General features: G+C 48.8%; 1 protein-coding gene across 1 annotated transcript in view; it reads left to right on the forward strand.

The window, feature by feature from the left end:
• The first annotated feature begins 3,734 nt into the window (after positions 1-3,734).
• The window catches only part of WNT5B (Wnt family member 5B), a 75,762-nt gene continuing 57,155 nt past the window's right edge, over positions 3,735-22,341 (forward strand). The window contains exon 1 of the mRNA XM_074869466.1: positions 3,735-3,782. Coding sequence (XP_074725567.1) covers positions 3,777-3,782 — 6 coding nt within the window. The 5' untranslated portion in view covers positions 3,735-3,776. The remainder of the gene's footprint in view (positions 3,783-22,341) is intronic.

Genomic DNA, 22,341 nt, shown 5'->3' on the forward strand with positions numbered 1-22,341 from the left:
GAGCTTATGAGCACCACAGAAATGCTAGACTGGGTCTACATCTACATTAAGAAAAGTTGGAGCCACGTGGCTGACTTTCTAGTGGTAAGGTCTCCTGCTTCTGAATATATTCTGCAGGGCGATGCCATTAACTGAGGGGGACTTACATTCCTTATATATTTGAAATTACTGTTCTCCTCTGTTGAGTGAACTGAGTATTTCCACATCTCAGAGAGTTTGAGCACTTCCCCACCCTCTTCCTGCTCACCACCAGCAGCGGCCAGCCAGGTGAGAGTCGTGTAGAAGGGAAAGAGGAGCATGAGGGCAACTGAGGCCATAGAAATGTTTTGGTGAAATGAAGAGAAGTAAAATCACTTGTGGTATCCAGGGGGCTGCATGGGTTAAGACACTTTTTGCAACTGTTCAGATGTAACATCTTCCCTGGGTGTGCTGTGACAATATGTCCCACCAATATTAGTCACATCCAAGACTCTGGTTGCAGAGTAAAGTCCACACCCTGCCCAGTTCCAGCTGTGGACTCTGCTCATTATTAAATCAGTGAGGTTTAATCATATTGGGACATCTTCTAAAGAACATCTGGATGACACCTTTGGCAGCTGAGACTAGACAGCAGCCTTTCCTACTGGCAGCTGGTGTCCCTGGTACCTGGTACCAGTGAGGCCCACCCCTGGCCAGGTACAAGTGCCCTTTCCTTGTTCATCTTCCTCTGTATATGGAGGAATAGCTTCAGTGGGCAAAAACTATGGTATGATATTCATAGGGTGGTGTTTTGGTGGAGGATAAAGCAAACTTGTGGGGGAAACTAGAAGAAAAGGCGGCAATCAACTTTACTCCTTCCAGGAGAAAAACATCAAAGACATTTCAGCAGAGAGGACAAAATGAGGAAAAGCAATAGGTGGTCTCCTGTCCTCACTCACCCACACCAGCACCATGACTAACTCATTCTGTGGTTTTTGTTCTCAGCGCTGGAAGGAGCTCCAAGTCTTCCCCCTTGTAAGATACACACCCTCCCAGATGGGCCATGCACCTCGTTACTGCTGGCTGAGGACCTCTTTCCTCTCCTTCAGCCCTTCAGCCAGCCAGTCAGGGGCCCACTCCCACCCAACTGTTGAGGTGCACACCCCCAGCTGTCCCTCCTGCCCTTCCTGGCACCCAGAGCCACCACGGGACTGACACAGGCCTATGTGCCTCCTGACAGCTCTTCTTGTCCCACCAAAGCAGGAGTGGAGACATCAAGATGCAGGAAGTCCCAACCTCCTCATGGACTACATGGAAGCCAGCATGGTCTTTCAATAAACTGGGATCTTTTTTGAATAATCCACACAGCTCATAGCTGGAGGTTTTAAGGGGCATGTGCATCCAGTCCTGCCTCTCCGTCTCTGCTGTTGGTCCTACAGTGGCCCTGCCTTCCCCTTCTGCCACATCTATCCCTGATGTAAGACACCATCTTGGGGTGTGAAGCAGCACCAGCCCCAGGAGGATTCCTATGAGGACCGATGAGGATCTCTGGCCTGCTGACCCGTTGTGGACAGCTGTCCCTTGTAGCACCAAAAATGGAAAAGCCTGTTACTCAACAGGCCAAGCAATTTGTTACCAAGCCTCAGTTCTGTGACACTCCCCTTCACACCTCCAGGTGCCCAAGAGGGGATCCTGCTGTTTGCTAGGTCCCCAAAGGAGCACCCTGCCCCTGCCCTCCATAGCCTTAACATGCAAGTTAGAAGTTCAACAGACAAACAGGGAACAACAGCCCATATGGTAAACCAGCTTTACCTCGGAGCGAAAAAGCTGGCACCTAAAATTTCCTGCAGCCAGCTGCAATTTCAAGACTGCCTTTGCCCTCTAATTAGTTGGTATTTGCTGTACCAACTATTATCTTTCTAGTTACATAGCGCAGAGGACAATGGCTCCTTATTTCCTACCACAAACATTGGGTTACTATTTACCTCCAGCTGTACCTCCTCTATCTTCTATTCCCATTAAAAAAAAGTATCATTAATGACTACAGTGATGGGAAACACTGGAAGAGTTGGTCATAAATTAAGACACTCAGAGCCTACAATTATTTGTACTGTGTAGCCTGTATTCAAACATTTACCGGCTCCTCTGCAAATGCTCACGTGGGTATTTCCACTCTGAACCTGAAAGGATGCCCAGAGCTGTTTGAAACCAGGCACTCGTGTAGGGGCGCATGCCTCAAGCTGCACCAAGTTCCAACCTGGTACAAATTGAGTAATTACAGGGGGCCAAATGCCTCCCTGATGTAACTGCCTTTGGATACTCATCTGCGTGTGGCTGTGCGTCTGCAGGAGCAGCAAGGTGCTCCTTTGCACCGCGCGCAAGGCTCTGCAGCTCCTGCTGTGCAGAGACTTTGGATGCCTGATGCTGTGGGGCCCAGAGATGGGGATCCTGACACAACAAGTGTAAATCCTGGCTTCGCTGGCTGCTGCAGAGCTTCCACCAAGATTGGAGGCCAGGCATGTAAATCCTGCCTCCGTGCGCTGAGATGCCCAACGATCCCCAGGGCTAGGTGCCACTCTGTTACACCAACATAAATTCGCGGTGATCCTGCTAATGCCTGTGCAGCTACTCCCTACTTCTGCCAGGAAAAGTGAGAACAGGATCTGGCCGTGAATCTGGGAAGTTTTATGGGAGGAGGGGTGGAGGGGAGCCCCCGGTGTGATTCCTGGTGCTGCAGGCAAGGGATGGAGGTGCCTGTTGAGAGCCAGCCCCATCAAGAGCTTCATGCACGCCGCGCGCTGCCTCCTCCGCCAAACTTCGCCAGCCTTTTATAACTGCGTCCCCGAACCTTTGCCTCACTCGCACCTTCCCTGCAGCCACCCCCCTGCCCACGCTGGGAGACAGATACAGATGCCAAAAATCCCCGCTCGGATGAAGTGAAGCCGCAGGTCACCAGGTCAAAACCCCTCCGCTGGCGGGAGCCAGAAACCCCACTGCCCGCGCCAGGGGCCACCTGAGCGGGGTGTCCGTGAGCACCCACGGCGGGAAATGTACGGCGGGGGGTGGCGGGGGCACGTACAGACGTGACAGGCAGCGACCCACGAGTGACTGAGTGCTCCCGCGGGAGCTGCGCTGCCGGACACGGGGAGAGGGGGGGCGGCAGGGACCGGAGGGCTGCCGGGGCCGGAGGGAGGAAGCCAGCCCGGTCCCCTGTGCCGCCCAGGGCCGCCGCAGTTCCCCCGTCGCCCTCCCCCGCCGCCGGCGCGGGGCCCCCCCGACGGCAGCGGGCCCGCAGCCCGCCCCCGGGCCAGCCTCCCGCCCGCCCCGTCCCCGGGGCCGCCCCGGCGGGGAGAGGCCGTCGCGCCCGCCCCCCCCCCCCCCCAGCGAGCCCCATCCCGGCGGCGGCGGCGGTGCCCGCGGCGGGGCGGGCGCAGGGCGCGGGGGGCGGGAGCGGGGCGGGGGGAGGCGGGGCGGAGGCGGCCGGAGCCCCCGGGATCCGCCGGCACCTCCCGGGCCCGGCACTCGCCGTCGCCGCCAACTTCGGCCGGGAGTCGCCCTCGGTGCCGCCGTTCCCGGAGCCCAGCGCCGCCGCGGCGACGGGGAGGGCAGCGCCGGCAGCCTCCTCCCGCTCCCCTCTCGCTGCCGGCGGGGGGCTCGGCCCGGCGCGGCGACGGGGCCGCGGCCCCCGGGGCAGGTGCGTCCCCTCGCGGTCTCCGGCCGCCGCGACGCCGCGGCGGGGGGCGCGGAGCCCCGTTCCCGCCGCGGGCGCCCGCTCACCTGCCGCCACCGCCGCCGCCCGGGGACGCGGCGCCCGGGAGATGCAGGTAGGAGGCGGCCCCGGCCCGCGGCGGCGTGGAGGGCGGCGGCGGCGGCGGGGGGAGGAGGCCGGGGGGCGGGAGGGGTTTCGCCGTGCCGGGCGGCGCGGCTCCCCGGGCCCGTCCCGTCCCGTCCCGGGGCCGGACGCCTCCGCGGGCGGCCCCCGAAGGGGCGAGAGGCTGCGCGGGCAGCGCCGGCGGGTCGCTGCTTTCTCCCGGCCCGGGAGCCACGGCCTCCTGCCGCCGCCGACCCCCGGCCCGTTACGGCCGCCGGTTGGAGCGGGGCAGGGCCAGGGCTGCGGGGGGCCGCGGGGGTAGGGTGGCCCGGGCTGCGCGGAGCCCCCGCGGCGGGCGGCCCCGGCCGGCGAAAGGGGCCGTCGGGGGGCCGAGCTGCCGCCGCCGGGCAGCAGCTCCCGGGTGAGCCCCCCACAACACGGAGCAGCAGAGGGGCGACCGGAGCACGGGGCGAGGGCCGGTTGCAGTGTTACTTGCGGTGGGAGAGACCTGATCGGGCAGGAGAGATGCTGTTGAGGCGTGAGGGGCCGTACTCTGGCATCAGGGACGTTGCTGGGGTGCGAGGGATGCGCCTCTGCGGTGGCAGACGTTGTGCTGGTAAAACAGATGTTTCTCGGGCATGACAGACGTGAATTTGGCAAAACAGATGCTACTCCGGCAAGATGGATGTTACTCTGAGCAGAGGGATGTTACTCTTGGATGAGGGCCTTTTCGGGGGGCGTGAGCACAGCCGCTTTCCTGAGAGCACCCAGGCCCCTGGCCCACGCCGTCCTTCTCACCCACATGCCCGCGGTGTGGCAGCATGTGCCGTCACGGGCCATGGCATGTGGCGTGGGAGAAGGTGCTTGTGTGCATGGAAACGCAGACGAGTAGCAACAGTGTGCTGGGTCTCACAGTACCAGGACGCGAGCATCCCAGTTATGTTCGTAACAGACACGTTGTTCGATGAAACTTGTTTTTTTTCTGGGAATTATGGTGTAATACTTCTCTTGGCAAAATGGGTGAAATAACTTCCCCAAACATGTTTTCGTGTGCTGTTACGAACATTCTCACCTGTTCATTTTTGGCGTTTTTTTCTGTGATGGAGCTGTTTCTCACACATGTACCAGCATTTATGTTCTCACTTCATTTTCTTCATAACTGAAAACTCAGGTGCATGCACATCACATTCCTTGTGTGCACCTGCACGTTTCCAATATAATTTGTTCTTCCACACTTCACCCGCACACGCGGACTGTCTTTTGTGCCCATGCCTCCTCATTTGCCTACATGTCGAGGGCTCTTTCGTGTTGCCCTTTATTTGGGCTTTGTGTCTGCACAGCCTCGGGCACACACATATAATGGGCACACAAGGTATCTCCTTCCTTTACATTTATCTTCGTTCGTCTGTCCCTTCGGAGTCTGTCTGGTACGTGCGTATCTCTAACATCTCCCCTACCTTCCCCTGCAGGTGGGAGGTCTGCAGAGGGGCACCAACATTCAGGCATAAGCTTGTCCTTGCCCGCCTTTCCTACATTTGCTGATACATGGGAGATGAAGTGACCACTTTTTCTGGTGGTAGCAAGTTTAACCTGCGGTTGCCTGTTTTCTGTTGCGCACACAGATGCTGTTGTGAATGTAGAGCCAAGTTGGGTACATGCACTTCTTCCCAAAAGAGGAAGAAACGGGCTTTCTCAAAGCTGGCAGGAGAGACAGACTCCGCTTAAACCAGTGTCCAATGCATGGACAGCTGGGTTTAGCCAAGGTGAAGGTTGGGCACTGCAGGAATTCTGGTGGAATTTTTTTGCCCCACACATCCAATGTATAGGATAAGTTGCCACATATGTCAGTGAAGCTAGCCCAAGTACTACTTTTTTTTTTCCTCTTTCTTTAAAGAAATTAGCCAAGGATATGAAGAGAAAAGCATGAGGTTGAACTGCTAGTGTGGGGTAGGAGGCAGAGCTGGGGAGGCGAGCTGGACCTACTCCAGCCGTGGGTTTCCTCTGCTCGCAGGCTCCCTTTGCTCACTCACATTTCTGTGCCCAGGAGTGTCCATAAAAGATTCCTTCCTTTTGGAAAGGAGTCCCTCCCTAGCTCCTTCTGTGACTTCAGTATTAGCACACCTCTCTTCTCGGTAGCTGTAAGCAGCCCCTGTGTCCTTCCCCCTGTCTCTAGTGCACGTACAACAACAATGGCCTTCCATGTGTGACTAACCTCTGTTTAGGGAAAGCTGAAGCTGAAATCATGGCTGTCGTGGCTGCAGGCTCCCAACCCTGAGAAGTCTTCTCTCTCGGCCCCTTTCCTCCCAATCTGCCAGAATTCATTACATCAGTTGAAAGAAAAAGGAAGTTTTGAAAAAGCTGGGTCTAAAAAGTTGGGGGTTCCTATTTTTTTTTCAGGCAGTAAGGTATGTCCCGATTGTATTTTCCAGACTTATTCTGCAAAGATCAGAAGCACACCTTTTTAAAGAAAAAGTCACATTCTTGTGTAGTGAAGTCTCCAGGAGCCTGGACTTTTAGGAAGAGATCAAATATTGTGAAATTTAAAAAAAAAAAAAAAAAAAGAAGAATAAATCAGTGCAGTCACCTTTAATGCTATTTGTTCCTCTCTCTCTAGCCCAGTAGGCCTCTCTGTTTCTGGACTGCTTCAGATCTTGAGTCTTTTGTCCTGAAGTTGTTGGGTTTGGGTTTCAAGGCGTGCAGGGAAACCAGTTCTTTTCTGAAAACTGCATGATTGCTCATTTGAGTGAATATAAATTGTTCCTATTCATAAGATCTTTTTTCTAATGGCTGATCAAAGTTCAAGTGAAAACCATTTCATCATTTCCAAATTAATTGGACGCACACACAATAAGCACTTCAGAGAGACTTTTAAACACAGTACTTTTAAAATCAAGATGCAGATAGCCAAGGCATGCTGTCATGTAAGACAGGGCAGTCCTTGATTTGCTTCCATTTTTTGCCTAGAAAGGGACCTTCGCTTGCTGAAAAAAGGCATACAGACTTCATTAAAACTGAAAGCAGTGCAGGGAAGAGTCACAGAAATTCTTCGTGGACTGGAAAAAATCTTTTTCTAATGAGAGATTTAAGGAATGTGGACCTCGGAAGTGTTTCAGAAAGAAAATTAAGAGGTAGTGTGGTGTGATACCTGAGTGCTTTCAGTGGCACTGAGAGTAGCTGGTACTTGGAGAGCTTTCTAATTCAAGAGGAGAACTTAAGCATGTGTCTGGGCATTTAAGCTCTCTTCATTGGCGTTAGAAACAGGCAACATTTTTAACAGCAGGGTGATTAACCATTGGAACAAACGACTAAAGGCAATGTTAGCTTCTCCAGCTCTTAAAATCTTCAAACAAAGACCGAATGTCTTTTTGGAAAAGACGCTTTACTGGAGTGCGAGTTCTTGGGCTCACTGCAGAGATAACTGGCTGAGACCGTATGGACAGAATTACAGATGAGACCAGACCCTGTGATCCGCCACCTCCTTCCAAGCTTTGGCTTAGACCTTGATAAAGCTTACGCAAGCTTTCCCCTGCTCTGCGTGAGGTAGAGCAACGGGGTCACTGAAAGCAGATTGTCGCTTTTCAGCACAGCAGTTTCCACAAAGTAGGGATGCTCTCCGTGAAGGCACTTTGCAGGGGGAGCCCGTTGTAGATGGTGGGCTGTCCATATGTGGAGATCCTTCACTTGTCCTTGGGAGCTGTGAAACAGGCACAGAAGTTTGATGGCTTGCAGCGGGGCTGTAGGGAGCGTGAGGAAAGGAGTTCTGTGTGTCCCCACCCCATCCTCAGAGTCTGGACGACTCAGTCTGGGTTTGCAAGACTTTAACTCCTTGTTCTTGCATTAAGTGTCATGAGCAATCACCAAGCCTCTTCTTTTACCCCTTTTCCCCTCAGAAAGGGAGCTCAGGAGGGCACTGACACCCAAATGGCACACCAATGCTGCGACCCCTGTGTTTCTGGTTGGGTTTTCCCTGGTTCCTTTCCTTTGCACTGTCCCTGTGCACCGTGTGTACCCGGGACTGTGGCTCTCCGGACGCTGCGGTGTCCTCACGCTTCTCTCAACAGCTTTCCCACTTCCTGGGGATGCTGCCTGGCAAGGAGGTGCTTGGAGCAAATGATGGGGAAAAAGTGCCCATGCAGTTGAGCACTCCCCTACCTGCTTGCCCCCAATGGCCCCATTCTGAGATGCCCCAGCCCGCAGCTACAGCCCCCAGCAGTTTTCGGGGGGGTCCTCCCCAGGGCCTGGCAGCAGCAGACGGTGAGGTCTGTGTGAACCCCATCTCTTCCCCTTGGTATGTTTACCTGTCTAAATTTAACTCCCCAGCTGGCTTCATCCATCCTAAGCCGACCTGTTCTCTTGTGGCTGAGCTGTGGGTCTGGCTCCTGCTGCAGCGTTTCCTGGCTGCCTCAGGCTGGTGGTTTGCTGCTTGCTCCCTCTCTCTGGCGGATGCTGGCTCTTTCGAGGTCCCCAGCAAACCAGTCCTCCTCGCTTGAAGGTTTTATTTTTAAATCTGGCTACACAGCCCTCGGGACTAGAGGGTCCCTTGTTCTCTCATCCCTGGTTGCTCTGAGTATTTACTCTGCAGTGGGCTTCAGGAAATCTCCCCTTGTCCTGCTACAGCCCACAGCTGTTTTCCTTCTGACTGTGGTTGCTCCCAAATGGAGACCAGGCTTGTGGAGGAGCTCCTGGCCATCTCTAAAGGGACAGTGCTTCTTTCTGCCCCCGTTGGGACCCCAGTGGTGGGGTTGGTAGGTACTTCTCCACGGAGGCATCTTTCTCATTTCACTTTGTTCAGAGCTGGGCTTCCCCGAGCTTGCTTTCATCCCAGTTTGTTTGGGAATCAAGTGATGTGCCCCTCGGCTTCAGAGGAGCAGGAGGGAGGGAGAAGCAAAGGAGAGGGAGTGCTCCTTTTTCTGTTGGACGACAGAATTCACTTTCTTTAGTTTCAGAGTTTGGGGCAGTAAATACGGCCCAACCTGGCAGCTGCCTTCATCTAAATAAAACCATCGGGATCAAACCATTCGTGTCCTGCATAACCCTGCAAGAGACCCCTAATTGATCTCTGCTTTTCTGGGCATGCCTGCTTGTCATGTAGCTAATGCTGTGGTCTACCACATGAGAGCGATGGTTTGAATCCTGGCCTTCTCTGTCACTCTTTGAGCTAAGCTGGTGGCCTTGTGTTTAATACTCTTGTATTCAGGGAAAAGGTAACGAAGGCCAAGGTTTTCAGCAATGACTAGTGATTTGGGGTATCTGACTTGAAATGCTGTCAAATGTCCCGATTTTTTTCCGAGGTTCAGCTATTTCTGATGCTTGGGCAGGCTTAAGTAGTCTGGATATGATTACTCAGAATGACTAGTCCATTTTGCAAACCTTCTCAGGATCTGGAGCAGAATTAGGCAAAACAAAATTAAATTAAATAATGCACGATGTAAGTCTCTAGCAGGGATACTCAAATAGAGTGAGTCTTCCTAGAGTGGAAATCAGTTTACGTCTGGAGAACTCATGGCAGTATTGTGTGCAGAGATTTGAAAAAGAGTTCTTGGTTTAGTTTAATTTGTGGTTTTCAATAGCTCATGGGAAAGGCTTGAAGGGTTTGATAGTTTTATCTTAGGAAAAGAAAAGAGCAGCATTGTCATTTTATATATCTAGATATAGAGATGTGTGTGTGTGTGTGTGTGTGTATTTTATTTGAAGCATTTGGGGAAAATATGTTTTCTGTAAACTCTCCCATCTCAGTTGGAAATGAAGGAGACTGAAGTGGTTGGGTGGAGCACATGTTTTGTGTTGGTTTATTCATCGCTAAGGACAGAGGGTTAACAAAAATCATACCAATACTAGTATTTCAGTGGTGTCCCTAAATTTATCTTCCTTTTCCAGTTATTCTCTATTCAGCTTCTTGGCGGGTTTGGTATCATTGTTTCACTGAGTCCTGAAGCATTGTAGCACCTCTATTATAGACAAGTTGGAGTTCTAAAGCAAATTAAATTAGAATCTCCCTTGCTTAGCTGTGAAAACGTTTCTGAGCTTTGTTATGCATCAAAGAATGGTGAGAGAAATATATGAGCCCACATATGTCTTCATTAATGGAACATTTTTCAGAAAAAATAATTTTGTGACTGTCAGGTTCATTACTCTCTGAGGTGTTCCTAAGTACTCCGAAGTTGTCTCTAATCATAAAAAATTGATACTGTACAAAAGAAAATGAAGTTCCTTTTTTTCCTCCACTTTTTACAGATAAAGCAATTTTAGAAGTCTCCTTATTATATTCTGTAGCCCGTATTTGCTAATAATTACTGTAAATATTGGTCCTGGCAGAATGTGAGGGTTTTGTTTACTAAATATTTTGCCATTATCATTTCTGTGTCACAGCTGGGAAGGTTTGGGGTATCCTGTGGCTGTCATCACTGTCAATTCTGCCCAGCTTTGCATCTTTGAAAACTAACTGGAGCTTTACAGTCTCGTATCAAGACAATTCTGATATTCATGGGGTAGCCCCATTACTCTACATACGGTAGTGGAAGCTTCTGGTTCTGGACCAAAATGTAAGCTCTTGCTCCAGTGCATGGTGTGTACAAACCAGATCTCTCACCGACATCTGCAGCCTTGCAGTTGGCTGCAACTGTTATTCCACCTGCGGAGATTTCGCAGCCTGCCGACCAGGTAGAGCGGAGTGAGTGCTCCTGTCAATTATGATCAATTACCTGTCCCAATTTCTTTTCTGTTTTTATAACTATTCCCTATTTCCACCTATTCTTAACAAGCTGTTTGGGAGTTTTGCCAAAGTCCGAAATGAACTTCTATTAATTTTTTATTAATGGCAAGAAAGTTTTCAGCTGGGTAGGCTTGGTAAGTGCAGTACTGTTTATGTTCAGTTTTTGCTGTAGCTGCACAGGCTCTTTCAGCATCTCTGCCATTTTCCAAGGAGCCTGCACAATCCTGAAAGGCTCAAGACCTGCTTGTCTTCTCCATAGCATGCTGAGATGATCTAAGAGTGGGTCTGTATTTCTGCACAACGACAGCTGCACTCCAGTGGCATAAAACTCCATTGCATGTAACAACCAACCTTTTTGTCCACAAGACATGTGAAACTTCTGCATCTTCTAAGAAAATGGTGCCATTTAGGTTGGACTCACACACCAGGAACAATCTACTCTGATCAAGCTCTGTCTGAATTTGGCTGCTTGTGTTAGGTTGTGTCTATGGTAGAGCAGTGCTGGCATGGCTGGGCAGCACCGAGCTTCTCTGCCCACATAGCTGTGACACCTTTCCAAAGACCATGAATGAAGGCAGCAACAGCTTCTGTGGGCACAGCTGTGGCCACGCGGGCATCTTTGTCAGCACAGCAGTGTTCACCGGGGTGTTGGGAGGTGTGGGGTTTTTTTGTGTTTTTGGGTTTTTTCACACTGTGAACTAAGAGAGTTTTATGGGGTAAACTTGATAGTCTGGACCAAGCCCTACTTATAGATGCCGGGTAACGTTTCTAAGTCAAGCATAAAATCAAACTACAAGCAATAGGAGAAGTGGTTACGTCTAGACAGAGTTAATTTGTGTTAGCTAAGACTAACTTTAGCTTATGGACAAGTCTGAACTAGGAAATATATTTTAAATACATTGGAGATAAGGTTCAGTCAGTTCGTTGCCACTTTTGGTAAATGTGTGTGAGATCTGAGTTAGTGAACCTCATGCTTCATGCAGTCGATCCCAAGCTGAGCAGATGGAAGGTGACCATCACAGCGTGCCTCTGAGCCAGCACAGACAGCTTTGCCTGTCACTTGTACCAATTCCTGCATCTCCCTGAGGCAACAGGGAAGATTATACTCTTATTTCCCAGCCAGTCCAGTAACTCGTTCTTCCTCCTGGTAAAAGAGTTAGTGATCTTCACAGAGCCCAGAACCTTTGTCCATAGCCAGGGAAGGATTATCCAGCAGACCCGTGCGCAAGAGGATGTGTGTATGCTGGCCTGTAAGGTATGCTGGAGCTGGACCAGGGATGGGGGAGGATACACCCTGTGGAAATTGTGGCTCATTCGCGTCTTGGAACAGGTGTCAGAGGCTGCCATGGGGTGGACATAGCTTTCTAAACTCCGCCTGGGATTGAAAGAGCAACATCTGTTCCCAAGTTATGGATTGTCATCCAGAAGGTCCATCAGCCTAGCAGGTGCTGGTCTGATGTTGCAAGCCACAGAGTCACTTGAACACGATCCATTCCTGTTTGGATTGCAGGCAGATGTTGCTGCTCTGCTCAGTCATGGTTGTGACTCCACCTAAATACATTTTACTTTTCCCTTCAGCTTCTCTGCCCAAATGTGCAGGAGGCTTTGGCTTTTAATACCAACATCATCACTTCAAATTCATCACTTGATCCTGACAGTCTTTCTTTGGTAGGGCTTTCTCTTGGTGTACCTCAGCATCGTGCTGAGTGGATCTTCCAGGCAGTCCTGATGGCACGTAATATGAGGTCCTGCATCTGTGACTAGTAGCCATAAATTGACTTGCTGTGTGGTTTTTGTGCTGCGCAGACTTGCATTTTCATAGCCATTGTCCCACATGTCCGAAGCAGCAGACGTTAGTGGCGTAGTTGCCTTGTCAAAGTTTACAACCCTGTGTTTGGGATATGCTGCTTTCTCTCATTGTCCCCTCTTCCACAGAAAACTCTGGCAGTTATTTCTGTGCATGGCAGAGGTTGCTGGTAGTCATATATCTGCCTAAAGATGTCTTCAGAAACTTTGTGGATTCCTGGAGTTGGAGTTAGTTTGTGCTTTTCTGCAACAAATTAATATTAAATAAGTAACAAGTGATTAGAGGTAATTTTATGTTTCCAGAGGCCCATCTGCCTTTTCCTTTCCAAGGTTTTGCAAAGCTGGCCTTTGGAAAGAGGTCTGTAATCTTGTATGCTGATGAAGCAATGTGGCTTTGTAGGGCATCTAGGAGTATCCTCAGACCCCACTCCTCATCTGTGTGCAAAGCAAGTTTCTGTTTGTCCAGTACTTATCTGGCACCATGGACCCTCTACCCTAAATTAAAATCTCTAATTGCTCTGTAATATTTCAGGTTCCTAAACAAGTCTGGGTGCAGGTATGCCAAATTCCTGGACTTCTATAAGGAATCTCCGGTGTGTCACCAGTGTGGATATGCCCATTGCAAACATCCATATGCTTGGAGCAAATGCCCAGTCCTCAAGCAGCAAAACAAACAAACATGGAACTGGTAAAATAAAAAGGCTTTCATAAGAAAACATGGTTTGGTCTAAATTGAAATTTTCAGAAGAAAAACATATTTTTCCATAGTGGTGTTTTAAAACCTAATGATTTCTGTTTCCAACTGACATTCAGACTTAAATGTGATTTTAAGTTGAACCTGAAACAACTTTAAATTTGAGGTCAACGTACCAAAATCTCTCATTTTGGATCAACATTTCATTTTCATAGAATCATAGAATGCCAGGTTGGAAGGGACCTCAAGGATCATATGGTCCAACCTTTCTTGGTAAAAGCAAAACCACGGTCTAGACCTGTGGCCCAGCCCCTGTCCAGCTGAATCTTAACAGTGTCCGATGTTGGGGAATCCACCACTTCCCTGGGGAGATTATTCCAGTGGCTGATTGTTCCCATTGGGAAAATTTTTCCTCATGTCCAATGGGAATCTTGCCAGAAGTAACTTGTGCCCATTACCCCGCATCTTTTCCATGTGACTCCTTGTAAAAAGGGAGTCTCCATCATCTTTGTAGCCACCCTTCAAATACCGGAACATGGTGATAAGGTCTCCCCTAAACCTTCTCTTCTCAAGGCTGAACAAACCCAGTTCTCTCAGCCTTTCCTCACATGACAGGCTTCCCAGTCCCTTGACCATCTTTGCGGCCCTCCTCTGGACCCTCTCCACCCTGGCCACATCTTTTTTGCATAGCAGGGACCAAAACTGAGCACAGTATTCCAGGTGTGGCCTGACAAGTGCTGAGTAGAGTGGAGTAATGACTTCTTTATCTCTGCTGGCGATGCCCTTGTTGATGTAACCCAGCATCCTGTTGACCCGCTTTGCCGCTGCAGCACACTGGTCGTTCACATTGAGCTTGCTGTCCACCAGGACCCCCAGGTCCCTTTCACCAGACCCATTCCCCAGCCAGGTAGATCCCAGCCTGTGCTGCACTCCTGGATTATGTTTTCCCAGGTGCTAGACCTTACACTTGTCCTTGTTGAACTTCATGAGGCTCTTGTTAGCCCACTCCTCCAGCCTATCCAGGTCTTCCTGCAGGGTGGCTCTCCCTTCTGGAGAGTGTCTACTTCCACACTCAGCTTGGTATCATCAGCAAACTTCATCAGGGTACCCTTGATCCCATCATCCAGATCACTTATGAAGATATTAAACAGCATTTGGCCCAATATCGATCCCTGGGGGACCCCACTTGTGACGGGTTTGAAAAGGAGCTATTTACCACCACGCTCTGGGTGTGGCCTGGCAGCCAGTTCCCCACCCACAGCACAGACCACTTGTCTAGACCATAACACACCAGTTTCACCAGGAGAAGGCTGTGGGGAACCGTATCAAAAGCCTTGGAGAAGTCCAGGTAGACAGTGTCCACTGCTCGCCCCACATCAACTGAGCAGGTTGCTTTGTTGTAGAATGCGATCAGGTTTGTCAAGCACAATTTGCCCTTGGTGAATCTGTGCTGGCTTCTCCCAGTCATGTGCTTCATGTCACTTGTGACAGCTCCCAGGAAGCTTCGTTCCATAACTTTCTCAGGGACTAAAGTAAGACTGGTCCTGTAATTTCCTGGATCCTCCTTTAAGCCCTTCTTGTAGATGGGTGTGACATTAGCCTTCTTCCAATCTTCTGGAACGTCCCCTGATCTCCACAACTCTCAAAGATTACGGAGAGCAGCCTCACAACAACATCAGCCAGCTCTCTTAACAGCCTCGGGTGGATAACGTCAGGACTTATCGATTTGCAGGGGTCAAGCTCCTGTAATAATTCACATACCAACTCTTCCTTCACTGATACTGGGTCTGTGTTTGCATCAACCTGGATTTTTGTTCCCAAGGCCTGGAGCCTGACAGTGCTAGTAAAGACAGAGGAAATGCTAGTAAAACATTTTGAATGTTTTATTTCCGTCAATAATATCTTGGGCTTTTTCCCCCCGCATTTTCAAATCAAAAGTGTTTGGAATTGTTCATGGCATGAAATAGTATAATATTCTGACCTTTCATCCTTATTTGAGATGCAGGCAAATGTTGAAATCCCAGCCCTTCTTGGGGAACAGAGATTCCATTCTCCGACCAGATCCACAAAACTGTGTTTCCACTGGTTTTGCTGGCCGGCTACTTCAATACTTTGTGTGTGATGACTTGTAATTCACTGCAGATTGAATCCATGGCAAGTCCACATGGCTGGTCTGGAGAGGCTGAGGGCAGTTAATCTTTCTTGCTCTATGTTGTGCTTTCAAATTAATATCCAGATTTCTTTCCCAAGATAAATTTTCCTTTTGAACCAGTGTTTGGTAGTGCACTGTGCAGCTGCCTGGTACATATTCCATGCACAGATGAGGACTCTGGTGCTCTCTCAGACTAGCTGTGAACTCTTATATGCAATCGGGATGTTTTAAAATTTGAGACAGCTTCTTGGTCATCTATTGTTTGTAGTCTCCCAGACTGCCATATATCTTTCTACTCAGAAGTTACTTTTTCCCCTTCCCACCATTGTGGGGAACTTTTTCCTGCCGGGCTCTGTGCAGTGTGTCTCTGAAGCAGTTTTATGGTGTTCCCCAGAAGCATGCTTTTGTCAAGCTGCCTCAAAGCATAATCCAGAGAAAATACTCTAAAGCAAGAAATGTCCTTTTCTGTTTGGCTTTGAGGTGTTATCTCCCCTCTTTCAAAATGCAGTTGGCTCCATCTACATCCCTAAGCTGTTTTGTTTGGAGCGATGAGAGCTCAGAAAATCAAGGGAGGCCACACACATAAACAACTGTGTGTGAAATCAATTAATCTAAATGAGCAGGAGACATATTCTTGAAGGAGAAGACTGGTTCTCACAGAAACCTCCCTTGTGTACAGCATTGGCGGGACTGTTACAAACATTATGTCACTGGAACAATGATGAGCTAGGTGAATATTTTTAAATTTTTGGCTAGTATTGGCCAATATTTAGAGGAAAAATGGTGTTTGATTGTGTTTGAAGAGCCTTTCACACTCTTTGTGAGAATTTTAACAAATAATTTTCATAATGGAAATGCTCACAGATACAGTGTTAGCATGTTAAAGCAAATGCTATTGAAGGGACCTAAATGTTGACAACTTAACTTCAAATATTTGCAGCATAAATTTGGATCCAGGAATTGCGCTCACCCAGTCAGGGATAATGCCTGCCATTCTTGTATGTTCAGATGTTGTCAGCAATACATACACAAGCAACCTACAGGACAGGAATTACTTGCAGGAAGGTTTTATAAACAATTTTTAATCTCAAATTATAGAAAAATCTTATATTGCTTTTTAAAAAATCTGGTAAGAAAAAGAGGTTTCCTTACACTGTGTGTTATAAACTATTATTTGTCTCTGCAGTTGCAGGACTGTGAAACAGGACACCGATGTGCAGGAATTTCTAAAGCTGGTTAGCTCTTGGATCGTGGTCACGCATAGCGGCAGTGCCCAGCTTTCCCGCAGGAGGAGGGTTATTCACGTCTCAGCACATTGTGGTCCTGTGCCGTAGGGTGCCCAGGGGTCAGTGATTACGATCATATCCCAGTTCCTCTCTGCACCTCTTTAAATAATAGTCTCCTCTCTTAGCTGGCTGGCCTGGGGCAGCGATAACATGTTTTGGAAGCAAAAATCTGTACTTGGCCTTTCTTGACTGAGGGAAGGCCATGGTAAGGAGGCCTTGAGACAGCACCCTTTAGGGGAAAGGAGTGAAAGATTGGGAAATCCCTGGAGACAGCTACTCCGCTCAACCTCCTAAGTTGTCACAGGAGAGGATGAAGCAGTACAACTCTGAGAAATCAAAAGACTTTGTGCCTGTAGTGTTACTCGGACGTTAAAGACTTTTCATGGCTGTGAACCTTCCCTGACCCTGTCCTACCTCCCATTTGGGGATGAGGAAAATAGTAAGAGAAATTGCTTTCTGTTTTGCACTGAGGTCTCCCGAATGAATCGCACTCTGCTTAGTCCAACTCTGAACTGAAAGTTCATCCTATGGAGTGAAAGGTTCCCAAAGGCTTGAACTAAAACCAGCCATATTAGGAAAAGCTGCAGGCTAGGAGTCTTGATAGGATACTCCTGTTCATGCAACCTAGTTGTTAGGTTTTGCCCTGATTTCTTGTTTCATTTCTAGTATGTAATGGATTATTTTCCTTATTTGAGAAGAAAAAAAAGTGCTTTACAACTAAGACTTCAGCGTGTAATTTTTTCAGTTGAGGCCAGGAGATTGTCCAGCATGGAAGCCAACAAGATGCCCTGTGTTCCTGTGCTGCAGCTGGGAGCCCTTCTGGAGAAGGCAGAGAGCCCTCCCTGAGGCTTTCTGGGTGGAAGAGCATTACCACCACATACAACCTGTTGGTGCCAAAACCCAACAGGTTGGTGGGTGCTTCTAAGCAGCCACTGCCTTTTATCGTTCTGATCACCATGATTTGATTTATTTGCTATCTGATTTGGTGGAGGCTGAGAAGGAGATCACTTCCCAAGGCCCTCAGGAAAAAACCTGGGCTTCCTAGAGCTAAGCTCTCTTTGCACAGCACATAGCCCTGGGCTGACCTCCAGAGGCATCTGTCCGGTGAGGTGTCTGCTGGAACGCACCAAGTCTTTTGCAAGTTAGCTGGCTATACACTGCTGAAATTCATCTCCCTCAGGCACTTTTCTAGATCCCCAAAGCAACCGGTGTGCTGCTTCGGTCACCCAAATATCACTGTTCAAGTGGTTTTTTGTCCCCTCATTTCACATCCATGACAGGGGAGTCTCAGCATGTTCATATGTCTGTGACGCTCGTGTGGCGCTTCCACCATTTTCTCTCACAACAAGCCTGAGCAGGAAGGGTAGATGTTGTTCTCATCCCCTACATTCCCATCTGGCAATGGGATGGAAACACAAAGAACATCTGACAACACAAATAAATTAAACTGCTAATTTCCAGGACCTAATTACAGCTCTTGGGTTTGCTGCCTGACCTGAAAATAAAACTCCTCTTGTGAAGTTTCCTTGTTTTGTTTTTGTTTGTTTTAAACAAAGCAAGTAAACAAGAGCCACGCTACTGAATAGGAGAGGATGGTTTGCCCAATTCATTTTCCTGTATTCCTCCCTGGGTTGTGCTCAGCCAGTTGTGCCCCACACTGCGCTTTGGGAGGGGTGTACTGGGCTAAATATATCTGCGCTGCCTGTGAAATGCAGTATGGGGTGCTGCGTCATTTGGTGGAGTTTACTTGGAAACTAAGGTGGGGAGCCAGCTTTTATTTTCAGCCTTGGGTCAGATGCATTGGTCAGTTGTCTCACCCAGAATTTTAGTCTCGATCAGGATCTTGTCCTTGCAAGACAGACATAAAACCTACTCTCTAAATAAAAAGCCAAGCTAATTGCAGCAACAAAATGACATTGGAGCAACCATATTTTTCTTGTTCAGCAACCAGATTTACAATCCAAGAGCTTCTTCAGATAGGTCACCTTAAAAAAAGAAAAAAAAAATCATAGCTCAAATATCATGGCTTAATGAGTAGAGGAGTTGGTGTGATGCTGCGTGCTCTAAATATATCAGAAAGAACTCCAGCACTGGCAGCATGCTAACAACTGGAGTCCTTGGGCTTTTGCTTGTGTTGGGACAGAAATGTATGCCTCCAAGAAATGTGTGAGGAACAGATGCAACTTGGAGACTAAAGAGGACTTTTTGCAATTACTAGTTCTGCTTTTTGGCTTGTCTTCCTCTGCTGTTTCTCCTAGTGCAGTGGGAGTGATTTCACAGGAAGGGAAGGTATTCCCACAGCATGGAAATGCCGAGGGGTGGATGCAGCACAGGGAGGCACACCTGAGCTCGCTTTAGTCTCTGCCACACACAAGTAACAGCAGCCGGGCAAGTATAGCTGCATTGGTGACACAAACCTGCTGGGGACTCTCGGGGACTTACCCAGGCAGACGGATGGGGAGAAAACCTTGCTCTTTCTTCATAAGCTTGCTAGGATCGCCTGCCTGCACATCTAATGTACTGCAGGTGCATCTCTGGCTGCTGAATACATTTTTTTCTCTTCTTCTTTTGCCACTATAAGTGAGAGGAATCCCAGTGTCACTATATGGCTGTCTTACTAAAAAAGGGGATGAGAAAACTCTTCAGTATGAGGTTTTATATTTATCTAGGGGGATAATGATGATGCGAAGTAATTTCTGTCTTGTGCTTTATAGTGCCTAGCACATTGGGGCCTCTGAGTATTACTGCGGCACAAGCAACACATTGTACAAAGCTGTACAGCTTTGCTGGCATAGAGCTCCTGGCACACTGGGGTCCTGGTCTACACCAAGGGATCCTAGAGCTCCAGATGTGCACTTCATGCTAATGACAATAAAATCCTCCAGGTTTCTCTCAGAGGATTCAGTAGTGAGGGTGAGGGCTGGGCACTGGGATTCCTGGGGTTAACCCTGGCTCTGTGACTTCTGGTAAGCCTGAGTGCCTCCTTTCCTTTATGGACTTCACTTGGGTGCTGATGGCTGTGAGCAGCAGAGAGTGCAGAGGATTACCATTGCCATTTGAACCTGCCCAGGTGTAGTTTATCCTCTCTGTAACACAGGAAAGTTGAGAGAGCAAATGGGAATTACTTTTCTTTAGCTTCACTGATGGATTCTGCATCTGGTCCTGCTTTTTTGACTGTCCAGTGGTTCCTAGGAAGGTGGTAGGTAAATGAACAATCCTAGCAGATATTGTTGTAGAACTTTGGTAGTTTTGTATCTCCTTGGCTTTCCTGTACTTTGTTCCTTTGTGCTTTACATCTGCGAAGTGATCCATTCCCTCCCTCTTCCCCTCCATCAGTAGCACTGCCTCAGCCCTGAGGAGTTGGTACAGCTACTGTAGCTAGGATTACCTGATTTCAGGGATGGGATGGCATGGTTTGGGGAAGGGTTTTATTCTGACAGGGATAGGCAGAGTTCACAAATAGCTGTCCCACAGCTGTGCGCTCCAGCTGTTGTACCACATGCTGTGGAGTAGACTTAATATTCACGGCTTTTATTCAAATGTTATGTGAAAAGTAAAGGCTGTTGCACAATATGCCAGAAAGGTATCTCTATTAGGTGAGGAGGTGCTGAGTGGAAGCATGTGTCTCTCTCTAGTCCACTTCAGATTATTAACTAAACCAAAATAACATGTAACTAACCATTAAAAAATAAGCATTGCTCCTGTATGAAGTTTGCTCCCTTCCTTCTTTCCCCTTAAGCCTTTCTCCCTACTCCTGTTATCACTATGGATGGCCTCCCAGCTGGGCACTTTGGCCATCTAGTATCGGTGGGCAGGTTGTAGCCCAAGTGTCTGCTTTTTGAAGAGCATCTCTGGCCTTGCCTTGAATCCAGCTGTGGAAGGTGAAGTTGGCTGAATTGGTCTCTGTGCCTGCACTGAGGGCAGGTTGTGTGAAACCGCCGAGCGATAATGCTGCACTCATGAGGACAGCGTGTGGTTTTGCCGGTCGGTAACGCTGCTGATGCTCAAGCTCGAGTTCCTGAGGGTTACTCTGGGAGTGCTGAAGGGGTCTGGTCTGTGTTTCAGTATGTTAATGTCCTCAGTCCCTATATCCTGGAACTCCAGGGCAAGAAACTGCCTACAAAGGACAGCTGATCTTGAGATACTGAGTTCCCAAACTGCAGGTTCCCAGTCCCCCCTGCAGAGGGATGCAAGAAAGTGCCAGAGGATGTGGTGGGCAGGAAAAATGTGCACCTCTCTGCCGGTTCTGCTCCTGATTGCAAGTGTGAACGTAAAGCAGCAGTTAGATCCTGGCAGCCCTAGCTCTCCCTTTGGCTTCTGCATGGGCCTCTCATTTTGGTGCCCTTGTTCTTACAGCTGACAAGTTCAGGGTTGCAGTTTTGGGGAGCTGCCTGGCGTTACAGCAGCGATTCATTCAGCTGTCCCAGCTGGAGTAATCGTGAGCTTCCCTGCCATTGGTGGGCATTGACTGCAAGGGGATGAGGAGGGGGACCCAAGAAGGGAAAAGCAACCTCAGGGCTGGAAAGAGCAGGGACAGGAAAGGAAATGAACAGTGAAGAGAGCATGTGGTAACCCAGCTGGGATATGGCCCACGAGGAGGAGAGTGAAGGTTTGATCATCCACCTCCCAGTATTGACTGTGCACTGGTGTGCCACGCTGGGTACCTGGCACAAAATCTCACCTAGCCGATGGGCAGTGGTGTGTGTGGAAGGAGATGGTGAGGGAGGGGATGTGGTAACACAGAAGATTAACTCCAACACTGTGAGCTTTTCCCTGTTGGCATCTATCTCCTGTTCTGTATTTTCTTGCCCTTGCTAACCTGAGGGTTCTCATGTCCCCAAAAAAATGTTGCTTGTATTCTGTGTAGGAAAGCTGCAAAGAAACCCCATAGCTGCAGAAAACAAAGTAGGAGGTGTCTTTTTTTTGTTTGTTTTTTTTTAATTATACCTCAGTCATTATTGAGACAATGTTCTAGGAAAAAAGAAGATAATCAGGTGTGTGTCATGGGATATAAAACTTTGTGTCTGACCAGTGAAGGTCTCCTGGCACTGATGCTAATCCTGCCCAGGTTTTACTGTGCAGTACATAATGTAAACCACGTGATAATTCCTTCTGTAGTTTCAGTAGAAATGTTTCATTTCCTAAACAAGCGTGCTGTGTTCCTACGTCCTGTTAAGCCACTGCTGTGCGCTGCTCCAACAGCCCTCCCTTAACAGCTCTGCTGGTTTGCTGGGTGGTTTGGAGCCTTTTGATGGAAGGTGCTATTTAATTATCAGCGGTGTTATGTTCCTGGAGCTCACTACATGAAAGCAAAATACCGGCAGTCTGTAATTAATCTAAGCTAATGTGCCACTGTTTACACTCCATCTCCCAAACCAAGCAGATGTAAGAAGACACCCAGCCTTCATCTGGGATCCTCCCAGGTTATTTCTGAGCTATCTTTGGAGAACTGTAGTGAGCATATCTGCCCACCCCACAAGTTCCTCAGAAATGAGTACCTTTAACTTCTTTAAGGAATGAGTGGGAGACTTTGTTTCCTAGCAGGGAGCAGGGTTAATGCCTTTTCGTTTGCATTACCACAGCCAATGCTCGCTGGCATGGTACAGGAGCACATAACTCCTCCAGTAGTCATGAATTTTGCAGTGTCAAAGGGTCCGATGTAATAAGCCCTGCTTCCTCTGTTGCTTCCCTCGCTTTGGGTGAGGAGGAGGAGGCTGCTGGCAATGGGCATGTGCTGGATCTCTTTGATGGAAAGATGAGTGATTCTCTGGGACTCTGGTCTTAAAAATAAAATATCATATGTTCATTTCTGATCACTGCTACAAATATTTAGCAGAAGAAGGTGATGAAAATGCTTAGAGGTGTGGAGAGACTGAAAAGATTACGCATCCTTAGTTAGAGTGAAGAGTAATAAAAAGCAAC

This window comes from Strix uralensis, chromosome 5 (genome assembly GCF_047716275.1).
Source record: "Strix uralensis isolate ZFMK-TIS-50842 chromosome 5, bStrUra1, whole genome shotgun sequence".
Taxonomy (NCBI): domain Eukaryota; kingdom Metazoa; phylum Chordata; class Aves; order Strigiformes; family Strigidae; genus Strix; species Strix uralensis.